Source organism: Aspergillus melleus, assembly GCF_016097325.1.
Source record: "Aspergillus melleus strain CBS 546.65 chromosome Unknown contig1, whole genome shotgun sequence".
Taxonomy (NCBI): domain Eukaryota; kingdom Fungi; phylum Ascomycota; class Eurotiomycetes; order Eurotiales; family Aspergillaceae; genus Aspergillus; species Aspergillus melleus.
Genome location: NW_025763370.1, coordinates 7,066,749 through 7,093,096, shown reverse-complemented (window position 1 = coordinate 7,093,096; position 26,348 = coordinate 7,066,749). Strand labels below are relative to the sequence as shown.

Sequence of the window (26,348 nt, the reverse complement as noted above, 5' to 3'; positions counted from 1 at the left end):
GATTAATTGATAATATGCGAAGTTCGGAAAAGAAAGGTGGGGAGCTGCGAAGTTTTGGTGACGGTGACTTTGTTGATCCCATCCTAGCCTTGTGACTGAGCTCGTTATGTCTCAGCCCTGACGGACGAGCAGTTTGCTTTCGGGTACTGGGTTGGAGGAATTGATGATGAAATTGTCTGCTTGGCTGCTTGACTGTTTCCTGCGCGATCGACGATGGAGGATTCGTCCACGTGTTCTACTGCCTCCGGGCGACGGCCTTTTCGATATTCGTCCAGCTCGGGTTCGATTGACCTACCGTGGTTTTTGCATCTGGATCACGAAGATGAGGTCGTCTACGATATCACGGAGAGTCAGCAGACAGTCAAAAGCGGCACGTTGACTGGGCTGGTCGAGCAATTGACGCGTCACGACCGATTGGATTCCTCGTTCAACGAGACGTTTCTAATCACATTTAATACGTTCATGATAGCCCCAGAGCTGTTTGATATGCTCGTTCAGAGGTTCTATATTAAACCACCTGAGGAGCTAGATGAAACAGAACTGGATCAATGGATGGAGCATAAGCAGCATGCTATCCGTCTACGAGTCATCAATGTACTGCGCAACTGGCTCGAGCGGTTCTGGATGGAACCCGATAACGAAGACACGAGAAACTTTCTACGACACGCGTACACCCTAATTAAGGATTCGCCAGAGATGATGGCCACGCCGACATCGTCGCATCTGCTCACTGTCGTTGATCAGCGCTTACAAGGCCAGCACTCCCTCCGGCGACTCATTCGCACTCCAACATCCTCTGCGCCACCTCCCATGGTCCCCAAGAACATGAAGAAGATGAAGTTACTCGACCTCGAGCCGGTCGAGTGTGCGCGTCAACTCACGATCCTCGAATCAGGGTTCCACGGCCGGATCAAGCTCTCCGACTGTCTGAACAAAGGATGGCAGAGACGAGGCCCTGATAATTCGGACCCGTCAACGGCAGTGAACGCCATGATCTTGCATTCCAATCAGCTAGCAAACTGGGTCGGCGAGACCATCCTTTCGCAGAGTAATATGAAGAAGCGCGTGGCGATGATGAAATACTTTGTGAATGTTGCCGAGGTATATTTTCCTTCCCTTGATTCTTCGCACTTCTTAGGAAATATTGCTTTGATTCTCATCTGACATCCATCCCAGGAATGCTGCAATTTCAATAACTTCGCCACCTTAATGTCCATTATCTCCGGACTGGGCTTAACGCCCGTCTACCGCCTCCGATTCACCTGGAGCCAAGTCAGTCGACGAACGCTCGCCACTCTCGACGACCTCCGGCAGCTCATGAGCAGCTCCAGAAACTTTGTACAGTACCGCGAGACATTACGCGACAGTGAACCACCCTGCGTCCCTTTCCTCGGTATGCATTTCTCTTCGCTTCCCTTCACTTCCTTTCCTCCTGCAAACCACCGACGAAACTAACCCCAAGCCAGGAATCTACCTAACAGACCTAACATTCCTCGAAGACGGCATCCCTAACCATACCTCCACAGGCCACATCAACTTCACGAAACGCGCCAAAACTGCCTCCATTCTCCACGACCTCCAACAACACCAAATCACCTCCTATCCCTTCCAACCCGTCCCCGAACTCCAGGACTTCCTAACTGCCGGGATCCGGTCTGCAAAAGACGTACATGAGATGTACGATCGGAGTCTAGATCTTGAACCGAGACAGCAAGGCGAGGAGGATTTGCCGGGAGGGAGTGATGTCGGGTATGTGGCGACAGGGAGTCATATGAGTTCTGTGGTTATTGCTAGTATGGTGCTGAAGTAAAAGTCGTTTTTAATGGACTTGGCGGGATGAGAAGGGGAAGGCATGCGTTATGAATTATGAATTGGGAATTTTGGACGTTTTATTTTTCTATTGTTTATGCTTTAGCCCTTGGTTTGGGTTACTAGGTACTTTCATGCGAAACCAGGTTCGGATGACACGCTTCATGACTTCGTATATATAGACGCATAGGAAGGGTCGAACCTACATTCGTTTTTTTTTCTTTTGTTTTCAATATATTTCGACATCACAGTATCCACACGGCACATGCCCTAACTTATCTTTTTGACAAATTCAATCCTCCGAATAATTCGTACCTGAGTTCACACAGATAGCAACTATATGTCCGACTGCTCAATTCATCCTCTGGACTCAATTCAATCAAACAAGGTGGTAGCTACTGTAGATGATGCTTTAGCTTTATGAGTCCCTGGGATGCGCACCCGGGTGGGTCCGGCTTACTGGAGACGACCAATGACGGCTAGTGACGGCTAACTCCAGCGAAAGCAAACAAGACAAACTGATCCCTTTCTTATCACTCCGACGCGTCCATCTGGGTTTGGGTCTGAAAGAGCGAGGGAGGAAATGCCAGACTCGCATACGTCGGATCCGCCTCCGAAGCGCAAAGGCACCAATGATGTTGAAAGCCACCCAGCATATCGATCATGTCAGGTCGACGAGCCGCCGCACAAGTCAATCCAAAGCATCCTACGTGAGAACAGCGGAGAACGGCTCTACGTACCACCCATCTGCTGGACCTCGAGACAGCTCGAACTCTTAAGCTGTAGCTTTTCTCTCGAGAGGGTGCATTTGAAGAGATCTTCCCCACCGTCAAAATCAGCTATCAGAGCTCTGCGTGACCGGAAGCCGAGCAATAATCCCCTCTATGTGATCGCCCTGCTACTTGGCCCCGCTACCTTAGAAGCAAGGATATCAGACGTGACAGAAATTCTAGACTTCTACGGGTTACAACCTCGCCCGTAACGTCACACCTACCTCCTATGCTAAGCAACTAAATGCTGACTCAATCATAGATCGATTTGGCTCTCCTTCTACTTCGGACAGCGGATAGCCGCTGATATCCGGGTTGATGGCGTTTTTTCCCGTTACTCTACAATTCCGAGCCTCGCGTGCATCACCTTCGAGACTATCCGATCTCTTCGCGAAAGAGCCCTCGGCAGAAAGACTAAGAATACGGTCTTGAACAATTGGCGCCGAATAAAGCTACGATCGATTGATCCCCAGGATCCTGCTAAAGACCCCTACATTGTCTCGATCCTGATTGCGCTCGCCCAGGCACAGCGACAGGAATCACTCACAACGGAAGATCTTCAACAGAAATGCCCTGCAAAACCCGACTCAGTGCGCGATGGGTTGTCTGGAACCCCCTCGCTTTGTCAAGGACCAACACAGATGAGCCATGATCCAGGCCGTTCTTTCAAGGTAAGTCGTGGTATGCTATCGAATTGTGGTATCAAATTAATCCGGTTTTTCTTGAAGGTTCACGTTGTCGCTACGCCTGGTGTGGCGTTAGGGCTCCTCTATGTCTATTCCGCGTGCATCTCGGCGGAATTTCTCGATCGTTTGGATACTCCATCGCAATCTTTGCCCAGTCGTCCCGTTCTCGTCAAATACTACTGCATCCCTGTGATCAAAGAAAAGAAAAGGAAAGTTCTGAAGGAGCTCCACAGCCTGCTTTGTACTGGAACATGCATTTTATGCGCTAGCGACCAGCCCACAGATCCTGGTGTCACAAGCTGAAATGATTTCACTGGGTCACATCCCCGCACCTCTCAGCAGCGTCGTTGAATTCATGGACTTTCATATTACTGACTCCGAGTCGGGCCTTGGGTGTCGTTATTATGACCTAGAGCTCATACGGCGGCCAAAGTATCTCACCCAACCGCCTTGCCGAAGATATAATCAGGTCGTCTGACAGCAGGGTACTGTCGATGACCCTTGCCTACATATGATATTATGATGGCAACGCCAGAGCAGTACAGGGTATACGATCACAACAGAGAACTTTTGTGCTTGTCAAAACAGCCTTTAGAGAGAGAACGCAACTATCGACTTAGAAAACACCCAATCGCTGTTGGATGCGGCATCGCTTCCAACCGCTTGACAAGACTAACTAACTGATCTGAAGTGGTTTCTTGTACTTGACTCTTTGCTCTAGTCTCACTTTGGTCATCCCGAAGCTCTTTCTAGGTATGGCATCCCTCTTCTATTTGCGTTAAGAATCACGGGCATCGATATATAGCGCAACATATGGATGCAAATTATATTGTATCCAACCTACTCGGTACCACCGAATCTCTACGGCTCCTAAGTGGTACTTCTAAACCAGCCCCCGACTAGCACCCTAATCCACCTTGAATGTGTTTGGAGTGGAGTTGGTACAGACTCCTCGGAGACCCTGATTGATATTGTCTACGTTCCACCGTCACTTAGAATACTCGTTTACCCAAATTCAGATCCAAATAATATCACCAAATGTGACAAACCGCTACAGCTCTGCTTACGATGGAGTCGACTGTCGCGAGCATCAGCCAAAATTTCCCTCCAGTTCGCTTAGTGGGGTTTAGCACTACTCACTCCGGTTCTCCCATCATCGGTCCTCCCCCTAGACAAGTACATCATGTAGGTATAATTCATTCTCCGCTATATGGTCCAGCATGTCTACCACTCAGCTTTATGCGGCTCGAACCCCTGAGGATTTCCGAGAACTGTCCCAGAGACACGGGGGCTTGCACCTTCAGGCACAACTGACGGAAGCAGAACGAAACATATCTGCGAGCAGATGGACTCTGCGGCATCTACTTGGCTTTCGACTGCTCACACCCCCAGAAAGACCTTTTCTGGATGTTCTCAAAGTCGCACATGAGGAATGCGCAGCCTGTGACGCAGGGGGATCCCGTGCACCTGGACTTGATCATTACTGGGTCGATCAGCTCTTGGATACCCCCAAACACCTGTCTCAAAGTACAGACCGGAATTCGAAATAGATCTCGATGACATTGACGAAGATGGGCATGAATCTCGGCGAAATAAGCCTGAGGAGGTGACACTAAACCTGCTTATCTGCTTCCTCCAGTTCACCTTGAATATCTGTATGGTGCAACACTTCACTCAACCTGGCGAAGCACGACCTCGAGTAGAGCGCAAAAAGGCTGCAGTCCGAATCGCTGGCCATGACATAAGTGCAGAAGATGACGGTGGAATTTGCTGGATGGTCCGTGATTCCGACTGGAATATGCGACATCCCTACCTGGCCCTCCTTGAGGCCAAGAAAGCGTTCCAGTCGATGAATTTTGACGAGCGCACTGGTAAGCTGATGCCGGTGGTATCCAACAATGTTCTGGCCCCGTACCTGGGTGAGGCAGTAATATCATGGAGAGCAGATCGGAAGGACCTCAAGCATGAGTAAATCTCTCAGCTTTGGAGTTCTACGCTCTCTTTACTTACATAATTATGCAAGCAGTGTTTTCATCATCACTGGAACAAGTACTTGGGTACAATTTATTCACTACAAATTCGGTGCGGATTATGAGGAATATCTCAACGCAGAAAGCGAAGCAACCCAGAGATCTGTGATCGACCAAGAGGATAGCGACGCGTTTGTTTATATGCAGAGAACCCGATGGTTCAGTCTTCAGTCACCCGAGGGGAGGAGATCCGCCCTATGCCATATTTTGGCATTAATCCGGTGGCAAGTGGATCACAATGCTCTGGTTGTCGAGGACACGCATGATTTGTCTGCGGAGGAAATCAGCGACGTCTCCATGGATGACGATGATTACACTGAGACAAGTTTTACATTTTGGGCGTCCTGTCCAGTATATGATGGACCTACTCAATTTTCAGTCTCTCAATCGCGACCTCGTTAATTTGGACTAATGCGTGTTGGGCAAGAATTCATATACTGTTTGGCTTTTTGTTCGGTCATGTCTGTCTATCACATAAATCATTCATGCAATGAAGTTAACTTCTGAATAATGAAGTAGATTTAGGCGCTAGAAAATTAACATCTAAAAGTGGAGGATAATAGACTACCTATTACAATAGGGAAATGAGGAAGAAGGAAAACCGGAATTTGTTCGATTTCTGGTTCGTTATTCTGTGCGCCTCTCAAAAACACCAATCCCCATTCTCTAGTTCTACATCTCACGCACAAACCTTATTCCTTTGCTTCTGTCTTGTTTCTCGTTCCGTCTATAAATATCCACATGCTTCCAAGCCGCCTTCTGCCGATGGCTATATTGAACTGTTCCGAACCCCTTCTTTACTTGGGACAGACGGCAACTTCATTGATGACCGAAGTAATGCTATTTCTTTTTCCCGCAGAGAGTCAGACCGTGATTCCAATAGAAGGAAGCTCACCTCGGTCTATTTCTAACCGGGAAAGAAGCACACAATGCAGGTCAGACTGCAAGCATCCGCTGCGGTGAACCTCACTCGGCGAGAAAGGCTACGAGGCTGGCGGTGTCACAATTGGGCCGCTCTGAGTAACCCATACTTTTAAACTGAGCGGAAATAGAAAACAAACAAAAACTGTGTCGGAAATATGATGTCAGGTGGACAGGGAATAAGTACGAACGAGGTGGAGTAGCTAGCCCTGAATGAGTGGCCTTATTATGCATGTTCCATGCAGGCGTCGGGTTATTGATTAGGGCTTGCTTGGGTGGAAGTAGGGAGTATCCGTACCACTATCCATAACAGTGTAAGATGAGGGGATGTGGGATGATGGACGCCGTCAGGAAATGTACGATATGAGACATTCGGGAGAGAAGAGGGCGAGGATAAAAATAGAAGGTTCCATCCGTACTTCGTATGTACAGCTGTAAGCGGAGCCGACAGAGTCACTCCAGTGTCGGTCTTATGCCAGTATATGCAGCTTTCCGGCAGCGACTCGAAAGTATCCGAACGGGGAACAAGTGTGCCTTTCGAACAGGACGGACGGAAGGTCTTGCTATGTACGAGACCGATATGTAGTCTGGGATACAGTTCATCAGTTCCGAACGTTGTCAGGATTATTGTCGCACGGAGGCGGGGGTCTGATGAAAGACTGACTTCATGATGAGTTGCCCTAGCGATAGTCCCGACTGTCCCGCATGCTAGAGCTTGGTGTCGATCTTTACCAGGATGATCATCCTACTATCAAGACCACGATCGGTCGAAGCCGTTGGACCTAGAACCAATATTGAGTGAGCCCGACGGTGCAGACGAGGGTACACCACCGTCAGCCCGAACAGACAGGTCCGAGACTTGACCAATATCGTGAGCTCCTTGCGTGAGGTGGATCGGACATCTTGGCACATGGCCTGACCAACATGTGGTGGTCTATGAATAGATGCGGGATCAGTGGAAGGGAAGTCGGAGGACTCAGGAATGCGGAATACGACAAGACGATGTCTCGCCTCTGGACGTGCCTCAGGCCGAATGGGAAGCGGCGGACGAGCCTAAGGCTGCGTGTCTCAAAGCAGGCGGCCCCGTGACTGGCCCGGAGGATCCCCGCATCGCTTTCTCCGCCCCGCATTCGAGCATCACCCGATGACTCCTCCACGCTTGTCTCACCTCTCCGTCCAACTCGCCGTGCCTGCCAGCCTCGCCATTGCTCGGGTTTCAACCTCGTGGAGCTTGCACCGCCGATCCCGTTGCTATTCCAAGAGTTGGGCAATGGTCCACCTTCGATCCTCTGCCTGTATACGGAATATCCCGATCAGTCCCCTCACCATGTACAGTACTGTGTACTGCCGTGGCTACGGTGACAATGCGGCATACGATCGATGGCAATGAGGCTTTTTTGCCGTCACCGCTACCTCTGACTCGTGGGAAACGACTATATAAACCCTCCTGACCGTCGTCGGAATCTCTCGTTTTCATCCAGATCAATCCAACAATCCATCCTCAAGATCCTCTCCAGCTTCCAAACAGACAAACTCTCCCACTTCCCACTTCCAAATCAGCTCAATCTCAATCTCAATCTTTCTTCTCAACACTCAAAATGAAGTTCTTCGCCTCCACTCTCGCCCTCATCTCCCTGGCCCTCACCCCGGCCATGGCTGCCCCCGCCACCGCCGCCGCCGTCTCGGTCTCGGTCTCCTACGACACCAAATACGACGTGGCCGGCAGCTCCCTGAACACCGTCGCCTGCTCGGACGGCGTCAACGGCCTCGTGACCCAGGGCTACACGACCTTCGGCTCCCTGCCCAAGTTCCCTCTCATCGGCGGCGCCCCGACCATCCCCGGCTGGAACAGCCCCAACTGCGGAAACTGCTACAGTCTGCACTACAAGGCCGGCAAGGTCGACAAGACCATCTACGTCACTGCCATCGACGCTGCTCCTGGTGGCTTCAACCTCGGTCTCCAGGCTATGAACCAGTTGACGAACAACCAGGGTACCCAGCTGGGTCGCGTGCAGGCGACTTATGCGCTGGCTGATCCCTCGAAGTGTGGTTTTTAAAGTAATGTCGACTTCTGAAGGTGGATTGGATGCAAGATGATGTCGCTCTCGCTTGGTGAGAGATTAAAGAATCGGATCGGAGCGGATCGGATGGATCGAGTTGGTTTTGGTGGAGCTATCGACACGAGTTCACGAGATGATATGGTTTTGGTTTTCGGTTTCACTTCAAATGTCTATTTTCAGCGCCATTCCTTACATTTAATCATACATGAGAATAGTATAATTGAACATTATTATTGCATATACAATGTTTCTTGCGAAGAGGAGATGGTATCTTTGTCTCATTTATAGTACACGGACGGTCTATCGTTCTATATATTCAATGTTCGTAATCAACCCACCACATCCAACATGTCAGACACGCGACCGAACTTGACCCGACTTCTACCCTGCGATTGTCCGCGATCGCGCTCCGCCGCGTCAATCCGTTGCCAATCCTCCCAGGAAGTAGCCTGCAGCCCTCGTCTCCGAACCTCGGGGCGGACGCCCTCCCAGCCAAGACCGGTGCTTTGGTCCGGAGAGTTCAACAGGGATGCTTGGCTCTTGCTCGTCAGATCCGCCGCGATGGCGTCAGCAGTGGTAAACGCGTCCGTCATCGTCGTGGCAATGACCCCCGTCGGGCCGCGCTTGACCCATCCGGCGCAGTACAGCCCAGGAAGATGCGAGATGAGCGATCCGTCCGGCAGTTCTTCGTTGTCGCCGGTATTCTTGGGGCTAGTGACTCGTCCGAACCCATCGTTCGGAATAACCCCGCGGTTCGTGTCGAATTGGATCCCCAGATCGTCTAGTCCGTTCAAGGGGAGCGATTTGTAGCCGACGCTGCGGAAGAACGTATTGGCCGGGATGTTGGCTTGCCTACGTTGTTTATTGGGTAGGTACTTGGGTATGACTTTAGCGCTGGGCGAGTGGGGATCTGACGGGTCAAGCTCGTTGCAGGAGAACTTGACGTGGGATAGTTGATTGGGTGGGAATGGGGAAACGTTCAGATATTCGGGTGAGAGCAGGAAATCCAGAGCCCAGGACTTTGTGCTGCTTGCAGGGTCATTGGTCGATCCCTTGGCCAGGAGCTGGACGAGTCGTTTCTGCGCCCGGGGGAGAGCGGCCATCACCTCGTCCGGTGGGAACAGCTTTCGTGGGATAGGGTCGAAAGAGACGCCAGGGAGTTGCAGCAGTTCTCGCAATTCTTTGATCGTGAACGCGGCCTAGAAACACATGTTAGAGCCGCGACTCAGTAAGCATCGGCTGCCTTTGCACGTACCTGCAGCGGTCCTCGTCGACCGACCACTCGCACTCGGTTGATCTTGCTCCTGGCGAGCTCATCCAGGGCGTAGTCGGCTATGTCCGTCTTGCGCAAAGCGTCCACATCCGACAGTAGGATTCTGGCAACGTCCAATGCCACATTGCCCTGCCCAACGATCACAGCGTCCTCTCCGGCAGTAAGATCGGGGGAAAGGTCACGATGTTCCGGTAGTCCGTTATACCAGCCGACAAACTCCCGAGCCGAGTAAACGTTAGGGGTTCCCCTCTCGCCGCGGATCCCAAGTTCCTTGTCCTTGGGCGCTCCGTAGGAGAACAGGATCGCGTCGTAATGGGGTTTGAGTGACTGCAGGGAAAGGCTCCGGCCCAGTTCAATGTTTCCTATGAAGTTGAATCGGGGCGACTGCGCGACTTCGGTGAACTTTTCTTCGCAGTTCTAAACACCATAAAACCATGAGTCAGAGGGCCACCGACAAAGGCAGGAGACGATGGCATACCTTGACCTCCGGATGATCGGGCGCTACTCCGTACCTCACCAGACCAAATGGAACGGGGAGCTTTTCGTACATGTCAACTACAGCATTATCCACCTTACCCAGCAGTCTGTATGCAGCGTAGAAGCCCGCCGGTCCCGACCCCACAATGGCAACGCGATATGGCCGATCGGTCTGGACGGCGTGGCTGTTATGACGTCGCTGCCAGGTCAACTGCGGGAAAGCTCGACGGTACGAGCGACGAAAGGGAGCGCGCAATGCCTGCGCCGAGCATTGAACGCAGACATAGGGCGTGCGCTGAACATTCATGGTGCGGACAAGAATAAGAATGAATTGCGATGCGCAGTTGGAGAAACGACGGTCGGAGAGCGCGGGACGTGAACCATGACGGCAGAGCACGTGACCTTATCGGGGTCCGTTGCCGCGCCGACAATCGGGTTGTTGACAGGCCCCGATCTATCCTCATGCACGTTCGCCTTCTGACATTCCATCGTTCCATGGTTCGTGCCGTCCCTCTCTCTTCACCCACATTTTTGCAATCTATTCTCTCCAGCATTCCTTTCCTTTTCATATCGAGAATTGATCTCCCCGCTTCTGGCGTGGGGTGGATGCTTCGATAAGCTCAAGCTCAATTGAAGCTTCATTCACCACCATCATGGGGGGATCTTCGCCTCCGTTCCTTTACGGCGCACCGTCGGCGTACAGTTTCCATGGCCCGACAGACCACCCTTTCAATCCTAAGGCCGTGACCCAAGCGAGCTGGACTCGTCCGAAGTCAAAGCCGCAGCCTAAAGGCCCGTTGGTCAACTTCAACAGACATCCTGATTCGGTGTGTATGCTTCGGTCCAATTGCTGCAGCTGTGCGATGCTAACAACGGTGCTTTTCTCCGAAAGTATAACAATATCCCCGATGGAAAGTCTCGATGGACTCCAATGAGTCGTAAGACGAAGCCTAGGATAATCCTTGCGCGCAAGGTACAGTTAGGACTTCGCGTTCTGATGTTGCTGGGAGCGCTTGGTTCTCTATTCTGTGCGATAGTCATTAAGAATGCGGCCGTCAGTGTCATATGGATTGTTCGCGTCGGAGTAGGTCTTACATCTTCCATGGGATGGAAGCAAGCGCTAATTATCTGCAGCCCGCCGTAGCGATCCTGCACACTCTTTATGGCATCTACCATCTTTGTCGCTCCGCCGTCTCCAGACCCCCCGGTTCCCAGGCTAGCTACATGGTGTTCGCCTCGACTTTGGACCTCGGACTGATTCCGTTCTATATCTTCACCGCATTCCTCGCATATAAGCAATACACCGAGAACGAGTATCACTGGACCACCATGCTCAGCTCTGATTTCGATATCACGACCAAGATTTCCCAGGTCACCTTCCTTCTCAGCGTGGTCAACGGCGGCTTCCATCTCATCGCCTTAGGGATCTGCATCTTCCTTGCGGTCACCTTCCGGAAAATTACCAAGCTGCCCCCAGACATGAATCCCTTGGAAGACAATCTGACAGCGCGCCCGCATAAGCGTACCAAGTCCGAGCTTGCTGAAAAGCATGCCAGTCAGTCTACCCTAGACTCCGCAATGTCCGAGGATCCGCTTATGGGGCCCCCTCGGAAAATGGCATTCATGCACACTCGAGGTCAGTCCTCGGAAGGCGGCTCGATCATGACGGAGAAGAGGCATTCTCAGCTGTCCGAGCATTCAGATCGCATGTCGCGTATGGTGTCCCCTATGCCACCGATGCCTTTCGAAAATCATGCCGATCCCACAGACTACATGACAGAGCATGTTCCGGAGCACAACCTTGACGTTTTCGCACGACCTACATCGAGTGTACCGCATGGGGCTCCCGTGCGCGAACCCTCTCCCGACTTCCCGAACAGATCCCAGTGTGTCAGCCCTGCGTCGGACAATTGGGTCGCTTATTCCGACAGGTCTCCTTCCCCTGTGGACGTGGTTCACAACGAGAACCAGGCCCATGCCCCTCGAGAACCTTCGTCCGTCTACAGCCGAGGCACTGCCTCCGGTGGATCGAACGGTGGAGCCGCGGACTGGGTACACCCCGGACAGCGCAATGGATGGAACGTTGGTGAGACAATTCAGGAAGACGCCCATGGAGAATACGAATCTCTCCCTGTTCACGAATACTACGGCCATGATGACTACACGAATGACACGCGCCAACCAACTCGCTTCTATGACACCGCCGAACAAGACATCGGCGACCATAACATCCGCATATTCCAAGACCACGCCGATCACGACGACCTCTACGATGACCACCACGACTCGGACCTTCGCGTCAACCCGCTGGCCCTCAACCCACCCACTCCACAGCCCATCCTTGATGAAACACCCGACCACCCGCACAATGTCTCAGCTCGCATGGCCCTCACCGAGGTGCCGAACCTATCCCCTACACCTCCCGTCTCTGTCCCCGCCAGCGACAACATACCCGCAAAAAACGGTCGCTTCTACGGCGAGCTCGAAGAAAACAACACCTTCGGGCTGAACATCCCGCGCAACGTCAGCGACCACCGACAAGCCCCCTCCTCCCCCACTGCATCCCACGGTCTTTGGGGGAAGAAGACCAAAAGCCCGAAGCCCAAATCTCCGAAGGCCAACGCTTACGGCGCCCTCAAGCAGCACGATGACGAAACGGACCCTGTCACCGGTGAACCCCTCGCCCTGCCTTCTGATCCTCCGGCCACGCCCGACGGTGACCGCAAAGGCCGTGTGGTCAGCAACTCTGGTGCGGACTTTGGTCGTCGCGTCGGACAGGGCGCCTCGCTGTCGTACGGCAACTACATTGCAGGTCTAGGGGTCGGCCGAAGACGCGACGTGAGCGGGAAGATGGCCGAAGAGGGACGAGGTGGCGTGGTGAAGCCGAACACAAACAATAACGATGCTTCAACGCCTCGCGCTGCAGGGTGGGCTCGGTTTGCTGGTCTTTGATTCTCTCTCTTCGCTTGATCTCAGGATACGAAAAGAAGGAGGAGGAGGATGGTTTTTTGAAGCTTTTACGATTTCTCTGACATAATGTTTGCTCGCTTGACGGATTTATTGATTGATGGATAACTTATGCTGGACTCATGTAACGGTTGACTTTGTTTTGGTCTTTGATTATGATTTGAATTTCTGTGATACTCCCTTCCCCTCGTTCTTATTGGTTCGATACTTGATTCATTTGTCGTTTTTATGTATGTATGCCACTATACGTACCTGTTTTTCTACATTATTGCATCACGGTTTATCGTTTAATGAATATTTAGTTGGTGCTCAGTCAATGTTTAGTAAATAGTTATATGAATTCTGTTATTTTATTTTTTATTTATTTTGCATAAGTAGTTTGACCGCTGTAATAGATGAATAGTTCTTAAGATTTTTAAAATTGTATATAATTATAAATATTGACGCAAATTAAAATATAATAAAAATATTTGAACATATATAATAATCTCAAAATAATATTCAATATAACTACAACAATAATCATTTTCAAAAAAGCTATAAAAATAGATATTGTTCTTTGGCTATAACAATCAATAATATATAGATAAAATTTTTAAACATATTCTGTATTCTTGAAATATATTTTTTCTTTTATTTTTCTTTTGTTTATTTAGACTTGGCCAAAATCCCCATTCCCTATTCCGGACGGGTTTGGGGCAAGGGTTTAGTGTGGTTTACATTACAAAGAGGGGTCCATCGCTTCCCACCGAATTCACTAGACCCCTGGTGCATCACTTGAATTGAGGCTCGAATATATAACTAGGACCTAGATAAGCAATCAGCTGAGGGATGGTGTTCTGACACTCTTTCTAAATTGCATCGCTAAGTACTCTCCTGATGTTCCACCGTTTTCGAAAAGGCGTTCCTCCACTTTTGATAATCCAATAGGAGTATAAAAGAAAGACCAGGTCCCCGGATAATTTAACATACACTTGGGTTTAGCAGACTCTATGTTTTCGGACCCAGATAGCTCTGCTCCAAGGACGACGTTGGATAACTCTGTTGTTCCGGGAGCTCCCATATGCAGGGACAGCGAGGCTCACTGTACTCACTGGGAATAGCAGATTTGTACAGGCAATATTTACCCTTCGCAAAACAGTCAATCACCGACTGACCCTCTGATCCCTGGACCCACTCAACGAATTGCCGTGCTCTTTCCTTGCGGGCACTGTTTGCTGTTATGATCATATTTGCGGGGTTCAATAGCTCTTGAGCATCATTTTCATCTCCACTCTTATAGATCCGCGTCTTCTCAGCCAGTGCTTCGTCGGCTTCCCTGAGCGTCAGGTATGTGCCACGGTCCGTGATTGTGAACTCTTCAAGGGCAACAGCGGCTTTCAGGGCTTCTTGTGGATACGCCATGTATTGGTGATACCACTTAGAGTAATTAGTGGCCCATGGGACCTAACGTCTCGGATTATTAGCTTTCTTGTCAACGACGTATCTATACCAGGCTTTTACCTGTCCTATCCTGATCCACAACTCCGAGTCCTTGATGTTGGTTGCGGATTTGTCAAATCGACTCAAAAAACGAGCCAGGCCTTTCTCTGCTGCATTGTACAGCGTGACGAACATTTCCACCACGGCATCTCCCTCCCTGAGGCCTGGTTTGTTGTCACGAGGGCCAACCAGGTAAAAGTGATCACGGAATGCAGCGCAGGGGGTGGAGTTGGTCTCCCCCGATGTTGGGCATCCTTCCGCGATTCCTGCTTTGATAGCGATGCTCTCAGCCTGTTCGTGATACGTAATGCCTACGTCGACCTTTTTGTCTCTCATGTTTGCAATAGTCTCCGTGGTATCACCCTTGATCCACTGGATCTTAAACAGATTCTTTTGGCTCTTGCACTCATTAGATGCATGTCTGATAAAACCATCGGCAAAGAGCTAGAATAGCGTCTTAGTGACTGACAAGCCTCTATGGCATCCCGGGAGGGGGTTCTCGCACTCACCTTTCACTAAGCCACTTTGCCCAGCACCACCATTCCCAATGTGCAGTTCCACGTTGCCTGCATTATTTTCGCAGTTTCCATCGTATGTGGGATGGTTTTCTGTCTTTCCATCTGCTGCGTACGTGGTGGGTCCAGCCAGCCCCTTAGAGAAAAGTGTGGCCACTGACAGAAGCCCCACTATGTAGCGGAAAGGGCTGAGTACTTGCATTCTGGTCGATGATAGAATGAAGGTGAATTAGCGAGGAACAGAAGCTACTGGAGCCGGACCTGAAAGCTTAAGTACGCCTTGTCTAGATGAGCTCCACGGAATAGAGCATATTTCCCTAGTTTTGTTTTCTCTTTCTTGGAATGAGCGCTGGAATGGATATGCTTGTGAGGCATTCTCATTATATATGAATGCAGGGGTTGCAATGTTGTTCCACCTACAACCGAAGACATTCTCATTCCTCATCTGCCTAGCTAGCTACTCGACAAGAATACTAAACATACGGAGGAAAGGGAAAGAGGAAACAGGACGTAGAGTTGCAAAACATTCCCACAGGTCACGCCTAATCGTCACAAGGGTGGGGGATTAATTATTGATTATATCTCTAGGGATAATGAGTGAATACGCTGGTGTATAGGCCATTCTCTGCCAGCCTATTAAGGTGTGATATACTATCGAGATAGCTGATTCCTTACTTGACGCTGGAGAGTGGAAATCGTATTGTCCGCTGTCCGGAATTCTCACCCTGCCGGATGCCGGGACTCTGGCAAATGACTGAGGGAAGAATGCCAGAAGAATATAGTATATAATATGGCATGCCAAGCTAAAACATCTGAATTTTCCGGTCGATAGTTCTATAATTACTAAAGGAAGCATTATGAATAACTACCGACATGTAATCCTTTAGATAAGGATAGTTTGATTGACAGATCTTCTTCGCCATGGCCCCCTTGTGTAACGTTAATATGCTAGGAATGTGTTTGGCATGAGTTCGAAATTGTGATATTTATTCCTGGCTCGGGTCCTGATGGCTGAGCTATATACTATATAACACCTCTTCCAACAGACCAGTCTGTGGTCCTCTGCTCAGGTGGGTGCGTACGGTAGCGAGCCCCAAACAATATCTGGAGGCCTTTAACGAAAACGGTCTCGGAATCCTATCTCTATATCGGCCAGAATATGTTCTGTCTGGGCAGATTACCGTCACGGGCGGCAACGATGGCAGCGGCGGAGAAAACAGGTGGAATAAAGGCATTATCGTTTTGAATCCGATCAACTGGGTTCCAAGAAAGCAAGATATTATTATTGACCGCGGATACCAGGCTTCCGCCATGGTATCAGATAATACGATCTTGACTATCGGAAGCCGCGGAAGCAAGGGAAGGGAAATAACGCTTTGATTAAACGGGATGGGGAGGTGTATAGCCCCAGAACGCTGCGATCGTCGCGGTTCTCGCAGTTTGCCGCAGCTCGCACAGTTCTCACAGTTCTCGCAGTTCTCACAATTCGGCGTGGCGCCAAAACTGGTCGCATGCCACATTGGGAGACCTCCTGATCCCCGTCGGAGGCAGTTCTTTCAAACGATATGGCGGCGGCAGCACCATTCCTGCGCTAGCACCCCTTCCCCGGGATTTGGGATTTGGGCTCCCTCAATCCTCGTCGGCGTCGAGAAATCAGGACGACGATACAGGGAACTCGTTTGGGCCGTGGCTGGTGTACTACCTTCACGGCGGACCGTTCGACCGTCTCCTGCCAGAGGTGGATTTGTGACTCCCCCGATGACGTCGATTTGGTTCCTCAGCCTCGTGGTTGTCTCGATCACCATGCCGAGCGATCCCGCAGCTGTCACTCGGGAGGCAGGCAACCGGGGGAGCGGATGACTTCGTGCCCGTTGATCCCCAGTGACGCAGACTCTCGCATGAAGAGTTCAATCCGTTCGGCTGAGGGAACCGTTTCCGATTGGCAGGGGGATAGGGCAACCGACCATGTGCAGCATCTCTGTCCTCGGTCTCAATGGCGAACGCCGGCGGACGATTTGCCTTACGCAGGCAAATGTCGGGGCCACTTCACCGGTTGCACGTCAGGCAGCGGGTGCAACTCGAGTCTCACATGTCTTCTGCGGTAGCCGAGCGTCTCCCATACAGAGATTTTCCAATACCCTTGGTTTGACCGCATACCCTGCATGGCATGGCTGGATCTAACGCAGAGAACCACTTGTCAGCAAGCTTCTAGCCGGATGCAGGTTAAAACGCGCAGTAGCTGTCTCTTGGCGCATGGAGCGAGTTGTCAGACACTGAAAAGCCCTTTTGCACAGACGAGAGAATCGACTTGAATAAGGGATAGGCTGGTTCGGTCTGCGTACCCACGTTGATGCCCTATAGTTGGTCCCGTCTATATACGACACCATGCGTACCCATGCGACAGGAACGGCGCACCTCGCCACGGAATTGGCTTAGGCGACCCACCGGCATGAATAACGGCGTCTGACGATCGTCGCCGACCCGAGAGGGGTTGCTTTGACACCAGCTTCAGCTCGTTCTGGCTCGCCGTGCCCCGGATTGGGGGACGGGGGGATGGGCGTATTTAAATCGTCCACCGCCATGTATGTCGCTTTCTGATCCTCCAGAACCCCCAGAATGACTCCTCGTCCCCCGCCCCCCGTTCACGCCCACAAACCAAGTCTGACCCCATCGGTCGACACCTGCATGACACAGGAGACCCTGGGGAAACGGTGGCCGACCTGGACGGCCCCGACCGACCTCGAGGCGCAACGGCCGGCGCATCCCCCCGGGGCCACGCTGCGATATCTGCTGCTCACCATCTACCGCCGGCTGTTCTCGCTCGTGTACGCGGCCAATGCGGTCGCCTTTGTGATTGTCATGGCCGAGAGCCGTGAGAAACTGCTGGCGTTTGTCAACGCCGCCAGCATCAATCTACTGGTGTGCGGGCTGGCGCGACACCCGATGATGGTCAATGCCATCTTTCGCCTCATCTGTCGCATCCCGCGGTCGGCGCCGCTGGTCCTGCGCCGCATGGCCGCCAATGCCTACCACTACGGCGGCGTGCACAGCGGCTGCGGGGTGGCCGCCTTCCTCTGGTACGCAGGGCTGGTTTCCCTGATCTCGCGCGAGTACTGGCTCTTCCCCGACGCCGGACGCATCTCGCCTGCCGTCGTAGCGCTCGCCTACGTGCTGCTCATCGTGCTGATGGCCATCATCGCCGTGGCTTACCCGACCTTCCGCACGAAGTGCCATGATTACTTCGAGCTGACCCACCGCTTTTGCGCCTGGCTGGCCGTCGCCCTGTTCCTGACCCTGCTGCTGGTGTTTGCGGACCGCGCCCGCCGTGCCGCCGGCGTGAGTCTGGGGCGATATCTGGTGGCGACGCCCGCCTTCTGGTGCGTCCTGGCCATCATCGCCGTCATCGTCCATCCCTGGCTGCTGCTGCGACGCGTGCAGCTGTGGCCCGAGCACCTCTCGCCGCACGTTGTCCGGCTCCACCTCGACCACGCGTCCACGGCGTTTGGCAAGGTCATCGCCCTCTCCAGGCATCCGGGGCAGGACTGGCACAGCTTCGCCACCTTCCCCGACCCGGACGGCCGCAGCTTCTCGTGCCTGGTGTCCAAGGCGGGCGACTGGACCACCCGCTGCATTGACCAGCAACCCACCCGCCTCTGGAAGCGCGGCGTCCTCATGTACGGCTTCATCCACGTCATGCGGCTGTTCAGGCGCGTGGTCGTCGTGACCACCGGCTCGGGCATCGGCCCCTGTCTCTCCTTCCTCAGCGAGCCGAGCCGGCCGTCGCTACGCATCATCTGGCAGACGCGGAACCCAACCCGTACGTATGGGCGCGACGTGGTCAATCTGGTGCGGCAGCTCGATCCGAACCCGTTGGTCATCGACACCAACAGTAGCGGACGCGTGGATATGGTGCCCGTGGTCCAGGAATTGGTGCGTGAGTTTGAGGCCGAAGCGGTATGCGTGATCAGCAACCCGGTCCTTACGAAGAAGGTGGTGTTTGAACTCGAGGCCAGTGGAGTGCCCGCCTTCGGGCCGATTTTCGACTCTTAACGTCTGCTATCCTGTGCCATTGAATATAAAACACATTAACGAGAACGAATACCTAATGAATGGATGATCTGTGTTCCCTGATGTTCGCTTCGCCTTTTTGTTTCATTGTTTCTTTTTTGTATCCCTCCCTCCGCGAAAGTAAATGGTTCGTCAAGATTTGATATACAACAAGAATAACCCTTACAATTGCCTGCCGTGAAAACAACACCGGCCCACACCCCCCAAAACCCCCATTGTGTCCGCCCCTCTGCTCCCTCCGTGGTTTACTTGGAGGTGATGGACAAGCCATCATTCGACGAATCCAGGAATTTCGGCCAGGTGTTCGTAAATACGAGGCTGAGAATCGACTTCTGAGCCTCGTCAAACGCCGCCGCGCTAAACGCGTGAGGAACCACCACCGAATCCGGGAGCCGGGGCTCGATATGCATGATCGTCTGCGTCCTATCCAGATATTCATCCAGACACAGCACCCGCGTATCCTCGTCCATACCCGGGGCGGCCCCGCGGGACATGCGCTGGCCGGAGCCCTCTAGCGCCTCCCCGAACAGGCTTACCAGGTCGGTGTAGATGCGGGATTCGATGTTGATGGGGAAGTCGGCCGTTTTCAGATCGACACACGCGGCGTAGATCTCGACGGCGATGCGGAAGAAACGCCCCCGGTGGTTCTGCGGGTCGCGGTGCCAGTCGTAGTCGGGCATGGACGTGTTGATGCGCTCCCAGGCCGCCTTCCAGTCTCGCACGTACGTCAGGAAGATGATATTCTCGCCGCTGAATTCCTTGGCCGCCGCAAAATGCAGCAGCGTGCTCGAGTCTTCCTCCAAGCACCTCTCCAGCGCCTTGATGGAATACAGCTCGTGTAACCGGCTGAACTGACTATGCGACCCCGAGGTGTGCGAGTCGGACTCCGCCTCGGCCTTCTTTTCGTTCCACGCGTGCATCTCGCCGAACATGCGGTCTCGCTGTTTGCGGACGCCGGCCAGCTCGTACAGCGGTAAGAAGATCGTCACGGCCTCCATGGCGATAATTCCGGGCGTAAACCTGCCCGAACGATCAGTTCGGTTTGGGGGGGGGGCATAAGGGGGGAGTGACTCTTACCAGAGAGGCGGCACCCAGTATCGATTGATCGAGGCCCACGCGGAGGAGGTCGAATGCAGCGCGGCGAACCACAAAGGCGAGCCCGGTAATCTGCACCCGTTAGCATTACTCAGAGAGAGAAAGAGATAGAGAGGCAAGGACGGGGCTCACGCGGCGATGACGCAGCAGGTAGTCTGCAGCCGCCAGTGATGGATATCATGGATGTTTCGGATCTTCCACAGAATCCATGGCCCAAACACCCAGGACCAGAATAGTTGCCAGAGGATAGAAGGAATCCTAGATAGGTGTCAGACGGAGCCGACCATGGTATCATTCCCCCGGGAGGGTCTTGCCACTCAGGACCACGCCGACATTCCTCGGGGCTCACGGGCCCGGAGAAGGTGCCGAACGAATTGAACTTCCGGGAGGTGAGGTATACGGTGAGCGAGACGGTCAACTGTGGTCGAGGTAAGTCGTTGAAAGTAGGCTCCAGGGGCGGAGGGAGTCGGAACTGACCTGAGCCGCCAATCCGATAGCAATGCCTACTTCCGTTCGTTGGAGCAGGTTCAAGTGCTTCAATCGCAGCAGGTACTGGCGGGACTTCAGACGGGTACTGACGGGGGGTGTATACGGTTGATACGCGGTAAGGAGCATCTTCTCCTGGATGCCGGAGACGCTCAGCAACTGCATGCTGTTAACCTGGAAAAGCGCAATCCCCAGGGGCAGATAAACGCTCATGACCCAGTATTCCACGCCACAGGGGTACGCAGTCCCCATGGCATATGCAGCCATGCAGAGAATCCAGTAGATATGGAGGCATGCGACGGCCCCGAGGGCGAGAGGCAGGTTGCGAATGCGGATACATTGTTCATGACGATTAAGGACCAGGAGTATGGAGCCAACGAGGAGGGCTGCGGTCCAAATGATGTCCACGGAAATGTAGAACTTGGCTAAGTCGTCAAAGATTCCTGCGGCAGCCATTTTGGACGGTGGTTGAGTTGAGATCACACCATCTAGAAGGGGCTGGCCTTTTCTTTCTGTTTTCTTTTTCGGACTCTTCAGGTTGTTCAGGAGGGATTATTTACTCCGCAGGACTAAGGGGATCGGCAAGAGAAAGACCACTTGGACTCTTCATATGATATTAGACGGGGGGAAGGTTCACTAGTACTGGTGTTTGTGCCCGCTGTTGCCCCCCGATTGGAGGCCTAGGACGTGTTTCAGAGTTTCATTTCCCCTGGGACCTTTCCACTCTCTGCCTGTGCCATGTCAGGGAGCGACGAGATGACAAACGGCAGATGCCCCGACGAGAACCGCAAGAGGGGACACGCATAAGCCATAAATGTGGGCTATCAACCGTCTGGTGGAGCCGTCGCGGTCCGTCGTCGCAACTCCAATCGGAAGCGCAGATGCGCCGCCAGCTGTCAGCACTAAAACCCTAGTTTTGCCTCCTACGGAGTGGCTTGCAGATGTTTTATTGCATGATCGACATCGAAACGGGAGCTCGAGCCCCTAGACAACCTTTGGATCCATCCATCGAGCCCTCGTCTCGCACCGCATTGAACCTCTGGAAGCTTGCTCACGAAGTGGCTCAGCTCAAGTCCGTCCCTTACTGGCCACGCGAGAGGAGAACTGGATGCATAGGATGCATAGAATACTAACGAAATGATACCTCCCATATCTCTCCCCCAGTCACAATCTAGAGGCCCCGTTCTTGGAATTTTCACCGCTCATCGTCCACTCGGAGGCTATCGATTGAAGTCAACAGATATCGGTTTCGATCTATCAGAGTGGCCCATAATTCATTTACTTCGGAGCTAAACAAGCCATAGCTTCTCAGGCCGGGGAATATTACGATCCCTTCCTAGGTTTCCGGAGCTGGACGAGATCTGCTCCGTAGCATCCGTGATATCCCTGGCCGCGCGCGCAACCAAGGCATCTTGCCAATCAAGGGCACTGGCAGGTCTGCATTCCCCATGGCTTTCGGCACGGGTGGTCCACTATTCTGCTCTATTGAGGCTTCTATTGAAATCCTGCAGAGTTCTATTAACCTACTCACCCCGCCCTCTGCATGGGTACAATAGAATCGTGGAGTCCCGATCGAATACTCACCTTCAAGCCGACAAATCACTGTCCACCCCGACCGGTGGATAGGGCAGGGATAGTTAGTGTCCGCCCTGTGACGGTCTCTGGCGGCGAGCTGCACACACACCGTATGAGGCGAGGGGTAAGTATAAAAGCAGAAAGTAAAAGCTGTTTCTCTGGCTAAACAGTCCAATACGTATATATGTATCTACCTAGACAAATGGAATTGCGGCAGCAATTTCGGCATCCTCTTCCACACTTCCAGTGCTCTCTCACCAGTTACCTATCTTTACTGTGCTCTATAATGCCGGATGGTTGTGGAGCATATACTTTCTTTCTTATGTTGCAGCTGTGGTAGCAACCCAGTGGGTGAATATGTATATCTAAATTGTACAGTATAGTGGGTGCTTTACTTGCATGTTTGAGCTCACGCAGCGTGGGAGATACATAAGCTCCCATCAGACGAGGAAACGCGTGGAGTCTTGGATTCTTCCCAGTCCATTCGATGGCCATTCCAACATGACTGACCGAACACTTCCTCACCCTTCCTGGCTACCTGTGCTGCACGGGTCTTAACATCCTATCTCTCGGTACCCAATCCAACCCATCACGGCCAACAACTAGCACGAGTCAGGCCCCCATCTAAGCCGACAGTCATGCCATATCCAATCCAGTCAGTATCCAAATTAGTCGGATCGGCTACAATCTAGACGTCATCCAATCGACCGACCCGCGCACCCTCATCGTCTCATTTATACCGTTGTTGATACCTTGATCACGGTATTCGAAGACTAGCCTGTTGCCTCGGTTTAGGATCCTGCTATTATAACACCCGATGCGTTAACATCCCGTTGTTCTATCACTAGGGCACTGTACCTAACATACTGGTTGATCTTATATTTCCCCTCTTGCCATTGCCGGTTGTTTTATCTTGTCCCTGGCACGGTCAAAGCTGGGTTGGCGGTTACGTTGCTTACTGGGAGCATGTATTTGAACTACATCCCTTCCCTGCTTCCCTCTCCATCTTATTGCAATGCGACTCCTGTCGAAAGCTCAATCAATACATACACACGCACATCCAGTCAACATCTCCAATATCACCCAACTGAATCCTAAAAAGGAGCAATGGTAACGTCCATCTGCCGCTGCGCCACCTTCCTCACCAACGACCCGCTCGTCGACCAAGCCGCCGTTTTCAAATAGACTGGATAAATTCAATTCTTTAACCCATGAACCTCTGCTAGCGTCCTCCTCATCTGCACCAAATCTTCCCTATGGCCCTTGACTACGCTCAAGTAATCCGAAGTAACCATCAAGAGCTGAAAGTCCTTCAGCCATTCATTGGTGGTACTGGCCAGTTTACATGTCACCACCGCCAACGGCTTCGAATGCCGTCGTGACACGCTCACCAAACGATCTATTGCATCCAACATTTTCGGGTGCTCGGAATCACCCACTTGTCGCGGCGGACAGCGCATAGCAACTCGGAGGTCCCCAGCTCCAAGCATTAGTGCACTCACACCCGGAACGGCGGCGATGGCGTCTGCGTTGGCCACGGCAAGCTAACATTCGGCGAGGCCGTCTTAGCTAAAAGGACATATGAACTACCTTACGACTTGGTGAACGTACTGGACTTTCAATCTGCATGATCAAAGCGACATGACTGTCCGCTACATGCATATGAGACGATCCCGGCGGTGCGCGATCGGTAGCTCCAGGGACCAGCACCGCCGGAGCGAGAGATCGATCGCCATTGGAGTATGCATATCGACACTTGCTGACAGCTTCGGCGGCTTGCTCTGGAGTATCAATATGCGGGAATACGATGCCTCCTGCTCCTACGAGCAATGCATATCGAATCAACGACTGCCGGACGCTTGGTGGGAATGGAGAGGCTCACCTGCGTCAAGGGCATAGGTCAATAGATGTGATTGAGCAGATGGCACTCGACAGATCGGAACCGTTCTCCCCTGACTGGAGAGGCTGACGGTCTGAATTAAACAAACGAGGTTCTCGGCGCCGATGGGCCTGACAGGTGAACAGGACCGTTAACCAACACACCATTGATCAGCTTTGCACTGCGGACACGGGACGTACGTATGCTGGGCATCGATCATCACGAAATCATAGTCAAGTACTGCTACCGTGCGAGCGGAGATAGTGTGTGGAATCGAGATGATGGTACCCATCAAATGTGTAGGGTGATCCGGCGCCGGCTTCATAGTATCCTCGAGAGCTTTGACCAAGTTTGAGGGCTGGAAGAGCGATGCTGCACGGTAGTTCTCCATTTTGGACCTGGGCCAAGGGGCCTCAATGCAAAATCTTGGCGAGATGTGACCTGGGCGTAGTTCTTTTTATGTAAAATTCAGGACTGAATGAAGATTCGTGGCATTTTAGTACAATTTGGCGAATCCTGCCAATTATGCGAGTTATTTGACAAAGAGAATATATAATGCTACCTAAACCTACACTAACACATATGTAACCTTTGGTTCCTATAGACGGATATCCTGGGTTTCAGCTGGCCATTGGAGTCGAACTGCTAGCACTGTACACGCCATTGAGTCAACGGATGCAGTAGGTAAGGTATGGCCGATATGTAGTTCCGGTCTTGGCTGGAATGCAACACAAATGCGAGGGCGGCGAACATCTCGCCCCCGAGGCGACCACTACCACTTCCGGATGCGGAAATGCCTGTAAATGTCTATGACGGATCGTCTACAATTAGCCCCATGTCCATGCAACATGTCATATTCGCATGCGCCAATGGCCTTGCGAGCCCCTGGTACCGGGTCAGCGTCACGCCTTCGACCGAACGGGGCCCAAAAAATGATAAATAATAGGTATACTCAACGTCTAATTACGACCTATACTAGGTTACTGTTGGAAGCACACTCTTCTCCTAATCACGCCGCGATGGACTCGACACCTATACACTCAGACTACACCCTACACAATCTTTAGCGCATCGATGATGACGAAATGCCCAATATTACTCTCTTCTACTCGGCTATGCCGGAGTCAGGGGCCAAATTTACGTACCAGGTTGGGTTCCACGGCATTTTTGCCAAAGATGAGACCTCTGTAACTCTTGTCACAAAGCTTAAGCCTCAGCGTCACGGCTCCATTGCGGGAAAATGCCATTGGTTATCCTCAAATCTTCCTTGGAGTGCAACGCCGGGGATACGCCGGGCGCCCACTATGCTGATGTGATTCATAACTTTGCTCGATTGCGACTTGACCAGCAGCCAATTGTTAGATTCGCAACTACCCCGAAAAGTGTATCTATTGAACCTGGGGCTCGCATGGTGATCCTACTCCCCACAGACGACGTTCTCCATATACCACATCTCGCTGACCCCAAGATCCACTATGAACTACTATCCAAGCCCGGTCTGGCTCTGTCCGGACTGCCCACGCCACCATCGAAGGTTATCGACACGGTTCTGGCCCCAAGTGATGTTCACGACTCGCAGCTCATGGCGGCTGAAATTGACAGAATCACGCGCCTGATCGATGACTGCAAGATGCCATTCCTATTAAAGCTGGCCCAGTCGGTCTCTGGCCGAGACGTGTATCAGATCCATAGAGTTACCCAGCGAACAGCTGTGAAAGCCATGCTCAGCGCGCAGCTCGGACACATCCTGCGGCAAATAAACCGGCTGAATCACCACATGCACCCGTGCTCCTTAGTGCTGCAGGAATTCGTGCACGGTACAACGATTGCCTGGTCCCTCTTTCACTTGGGACCACTCGCGGGGCATTTCGTGCAACGCGGCCTGTTGGAGGTATCTTTATTCAAGAGTATTTTAGAACCACTAGGGCAACCTGTGAAGACGTATTCGCGAGAGAGATCCAGGGGGGCAGCGTGGTGATTACTGGCTGGGTGTGCGATCAATCGGCCTCGATAAGCAAGGCTGCATTCAATATAGGAGGCCGCAACTCCTCGGAAATCGAGGAGATATGCCAGATGATAAAAGCCTTTGCCGCTAAGGGCTGACAATACAAGACTCGTTCTGAGCTTCGGTCGGCAGTCTAACTGGGAATTGGTGTGGTTGTCCAATGTTTTTTGTTCGCTTGAAATTATGAACTGATCTAGAACTCTTTCTGTTCTGATCATAGCTCTGTAGTTACTCATCCCATAGATACAAA

At 52.2% G+C, this 26,348-nt stretch overlaps 10 protein-coding genes across 10 annotated transcripts; 6 read left to right on the top strand and 4 right to left on the bottom strand.

Annotated features, from left to right (window-relative positions):
- Window positions 1-213: 213 nt before the first annotated feature.
- LDX57_002543 (Ras-GEF domain-containing protein) lies at window positions 214-1,810 on the top strand (the record flags this gene model as incomplete). Its single annotated transcript, XM_046084195.1, has 3 exons — window positions 214-1,101; window positions 1,177-1,393; window positions 1,467-1,810. The coding sequence occupies 3 exons, from the start codon at window positions 214-216 to the stop codon at window positions 1,808-1,810; spliced, it is 1,449 nt and encodes a 482-aa protein (XP_045940158.1).
- A 3,112-nt stretch (window positions 1,811-4,922) lies between these two features.
- On the top strand, window positions 4,923-5,237 carry LDX57_002542 (uncharacterized protein; the record flags this gene model as incomplete). The annotated part of the gene is made up of 1 exon (XM_046084194.1): window positions 4,923-5,237. One exon carries the CDS (start codon window positions 4,923-4,925, stop codon window positions 5,235-5,237), a length of 315 nt encoding a protein of 104 aa, XP_045940157.1.
- Window positions 5,238-7,814: 2,577 nt separating this feature from the next.
- On the top strand, window positions 7,815-8,273 carry aspf13 (allergenic cerato-platanin Asp F13; the record flags this gene model as incomplete). Its single annotated transcript, XM_046084193.1, has 1 exon — window positions 7,815-8,273. The coding sequence occupies one exon, from the start codon at window positions 7,815-7,817 to the stop codon at window positions 8,271-8,273; it is 459 nt and encodes a 152-aa protein (XP_045940156.1).
- A 332-nt stretch (window positions 8,274-8,605) lies between these two features.
- On the bottom strand, window positions 8,606-10,333 carry ARH1 (NADPH-adrenodoxin reductase; the record flags this gene model as incomplete). Its single annotated transcript, XM_046084192.1, has 3 exons — window positions 8,606-9,475; window positions 9,532-9,966; window positions 10,028-10,333. The coding sequence occupies 3 exons, from the start codon at window positions 10,331-10,333 to the stop codon at window positions 8,606-8,608; spliced, it is 1,611 nt and encodes a 536-aa protein (XP_045940155.1).
- Window positions 10,334-10,679: 346 nt separating this feature from the next.
- LDX57_002539 (uncharacterized protein) lies at window positions 10,680-12,978 on the top strand (the record flags this gene model as incomplete). Its single annotated transcript, XM_046084191.1, has 3 exons — window positions 10,680-10,853; window positions 10,919-11,110; window positions 11,161-12,978. 3 exons carry the CDS (start codon window positions 10,680-10,682, stop codon window positions 12,976-12,978), a joined length of 2,184 nt encoding a protein of 727 aa, XP_045940154.1.
- A 1,005-nt stretch (window positions 12,979-13,983) lies between these two features.
- LDX57_002538 (uncharacterized protein) lies at window positions 13,984-14,811 on the bottom strand (the record flags this gene model as incomplete). Its single annotated transcript, XM_046084190.1, has 2 exons — window positions 13,984-14,439; window positions 14,497-14,811. 2 exons carry the CDS (start codon window positions 14,809-14,811, stop codon window positions 13,984-13,986), a joined length of 771 nt encoding a protein of 256 aa, XP_045940153.1.
- Window positions 14,812-17,606: 2,795 nt separating this feature from the next.
- LDX57_002537 (uncharacterized protein) lies at window positions 17,607-19,040 on the top strand (the record flags this gene model as incomplete). The annotated part of the gene is made up of 1 exon (XM_046084189.1): window positions 17,607-19,040. One exon carries the CDS (start codon window positions 17,607-17,609, stop codon window positions 19,038-19,040), a length of 1,434 nt encoding a protein of 477 aa, XP_045940152.1.
- A 96-nt stretch (window positions 19,041-19,136) lies between these two features.
- LDX57_002536 (uncharacterized protein) lies at window positions 19,137-22,504 on the bottom strand. The gene is made up of 5 exons (XM_046084188.1): window positions 20,631-22,504; window positions 20,468-20,571; window positions 20,286-20,411; window positions 20,136-20,225; window positions 19,137-20,078 (listed from the first exon to the last, which is right to left on the bottom strand). The coding sequence occupies exons 1-5, from the start codon at window positions 21,093-21,095 to the stop codon at window positions 19,304-19,306; spliced, it is 1,560 nt and encodes a 519-aa protein (XP_045940151.1). The 5' UTR covers window positions 21,096-22,504; the 3' UTR covers window positions 19,137-19,303.
- Window positions 22,505-23,410: 906 nt separating this feature from the next.
- On the bottom strand, window positions 23,411-24,484 carry LDX57_002535 (HpcH/HpaI aldolase family protein; the record flags this gene model as incomplete). The annotated part of the gene is made up of 4 exons (XM_046084187.1): window positions 23,411-23,758; window positions 23,826-24,034; window positions 24,097-24,224; window positions 24,294-24,484. 4 exons carry the CDS (start codon window positions 24,482-24,484, stop codon window positions 23,411-23,413), a joined length of 876 nt encoding a protein of 291 aa, XP_045940150.1.
- An 849-nt stretch (window positions 24,485-25,333) lies between these two features.
- Window positions 25,334-26,071, top strand: LDX57_002534 (uncharacterized protein; the record flags this gene model as incomplete). The annotated part of the gene is made up of 1 exon (XM_046084186.1): window positions 25,334-26,071. The coding sequence occupies one exon, from the start codon at window positions 25,334-25,336 to the stop codon at window positions 26,069-26,071; it is 738 nt and encodes a 245-aa protein (XP_045940149.1).
- Between the last annotated feature and the right edge of the window lie 277 nt (window positions 26,072-26,348).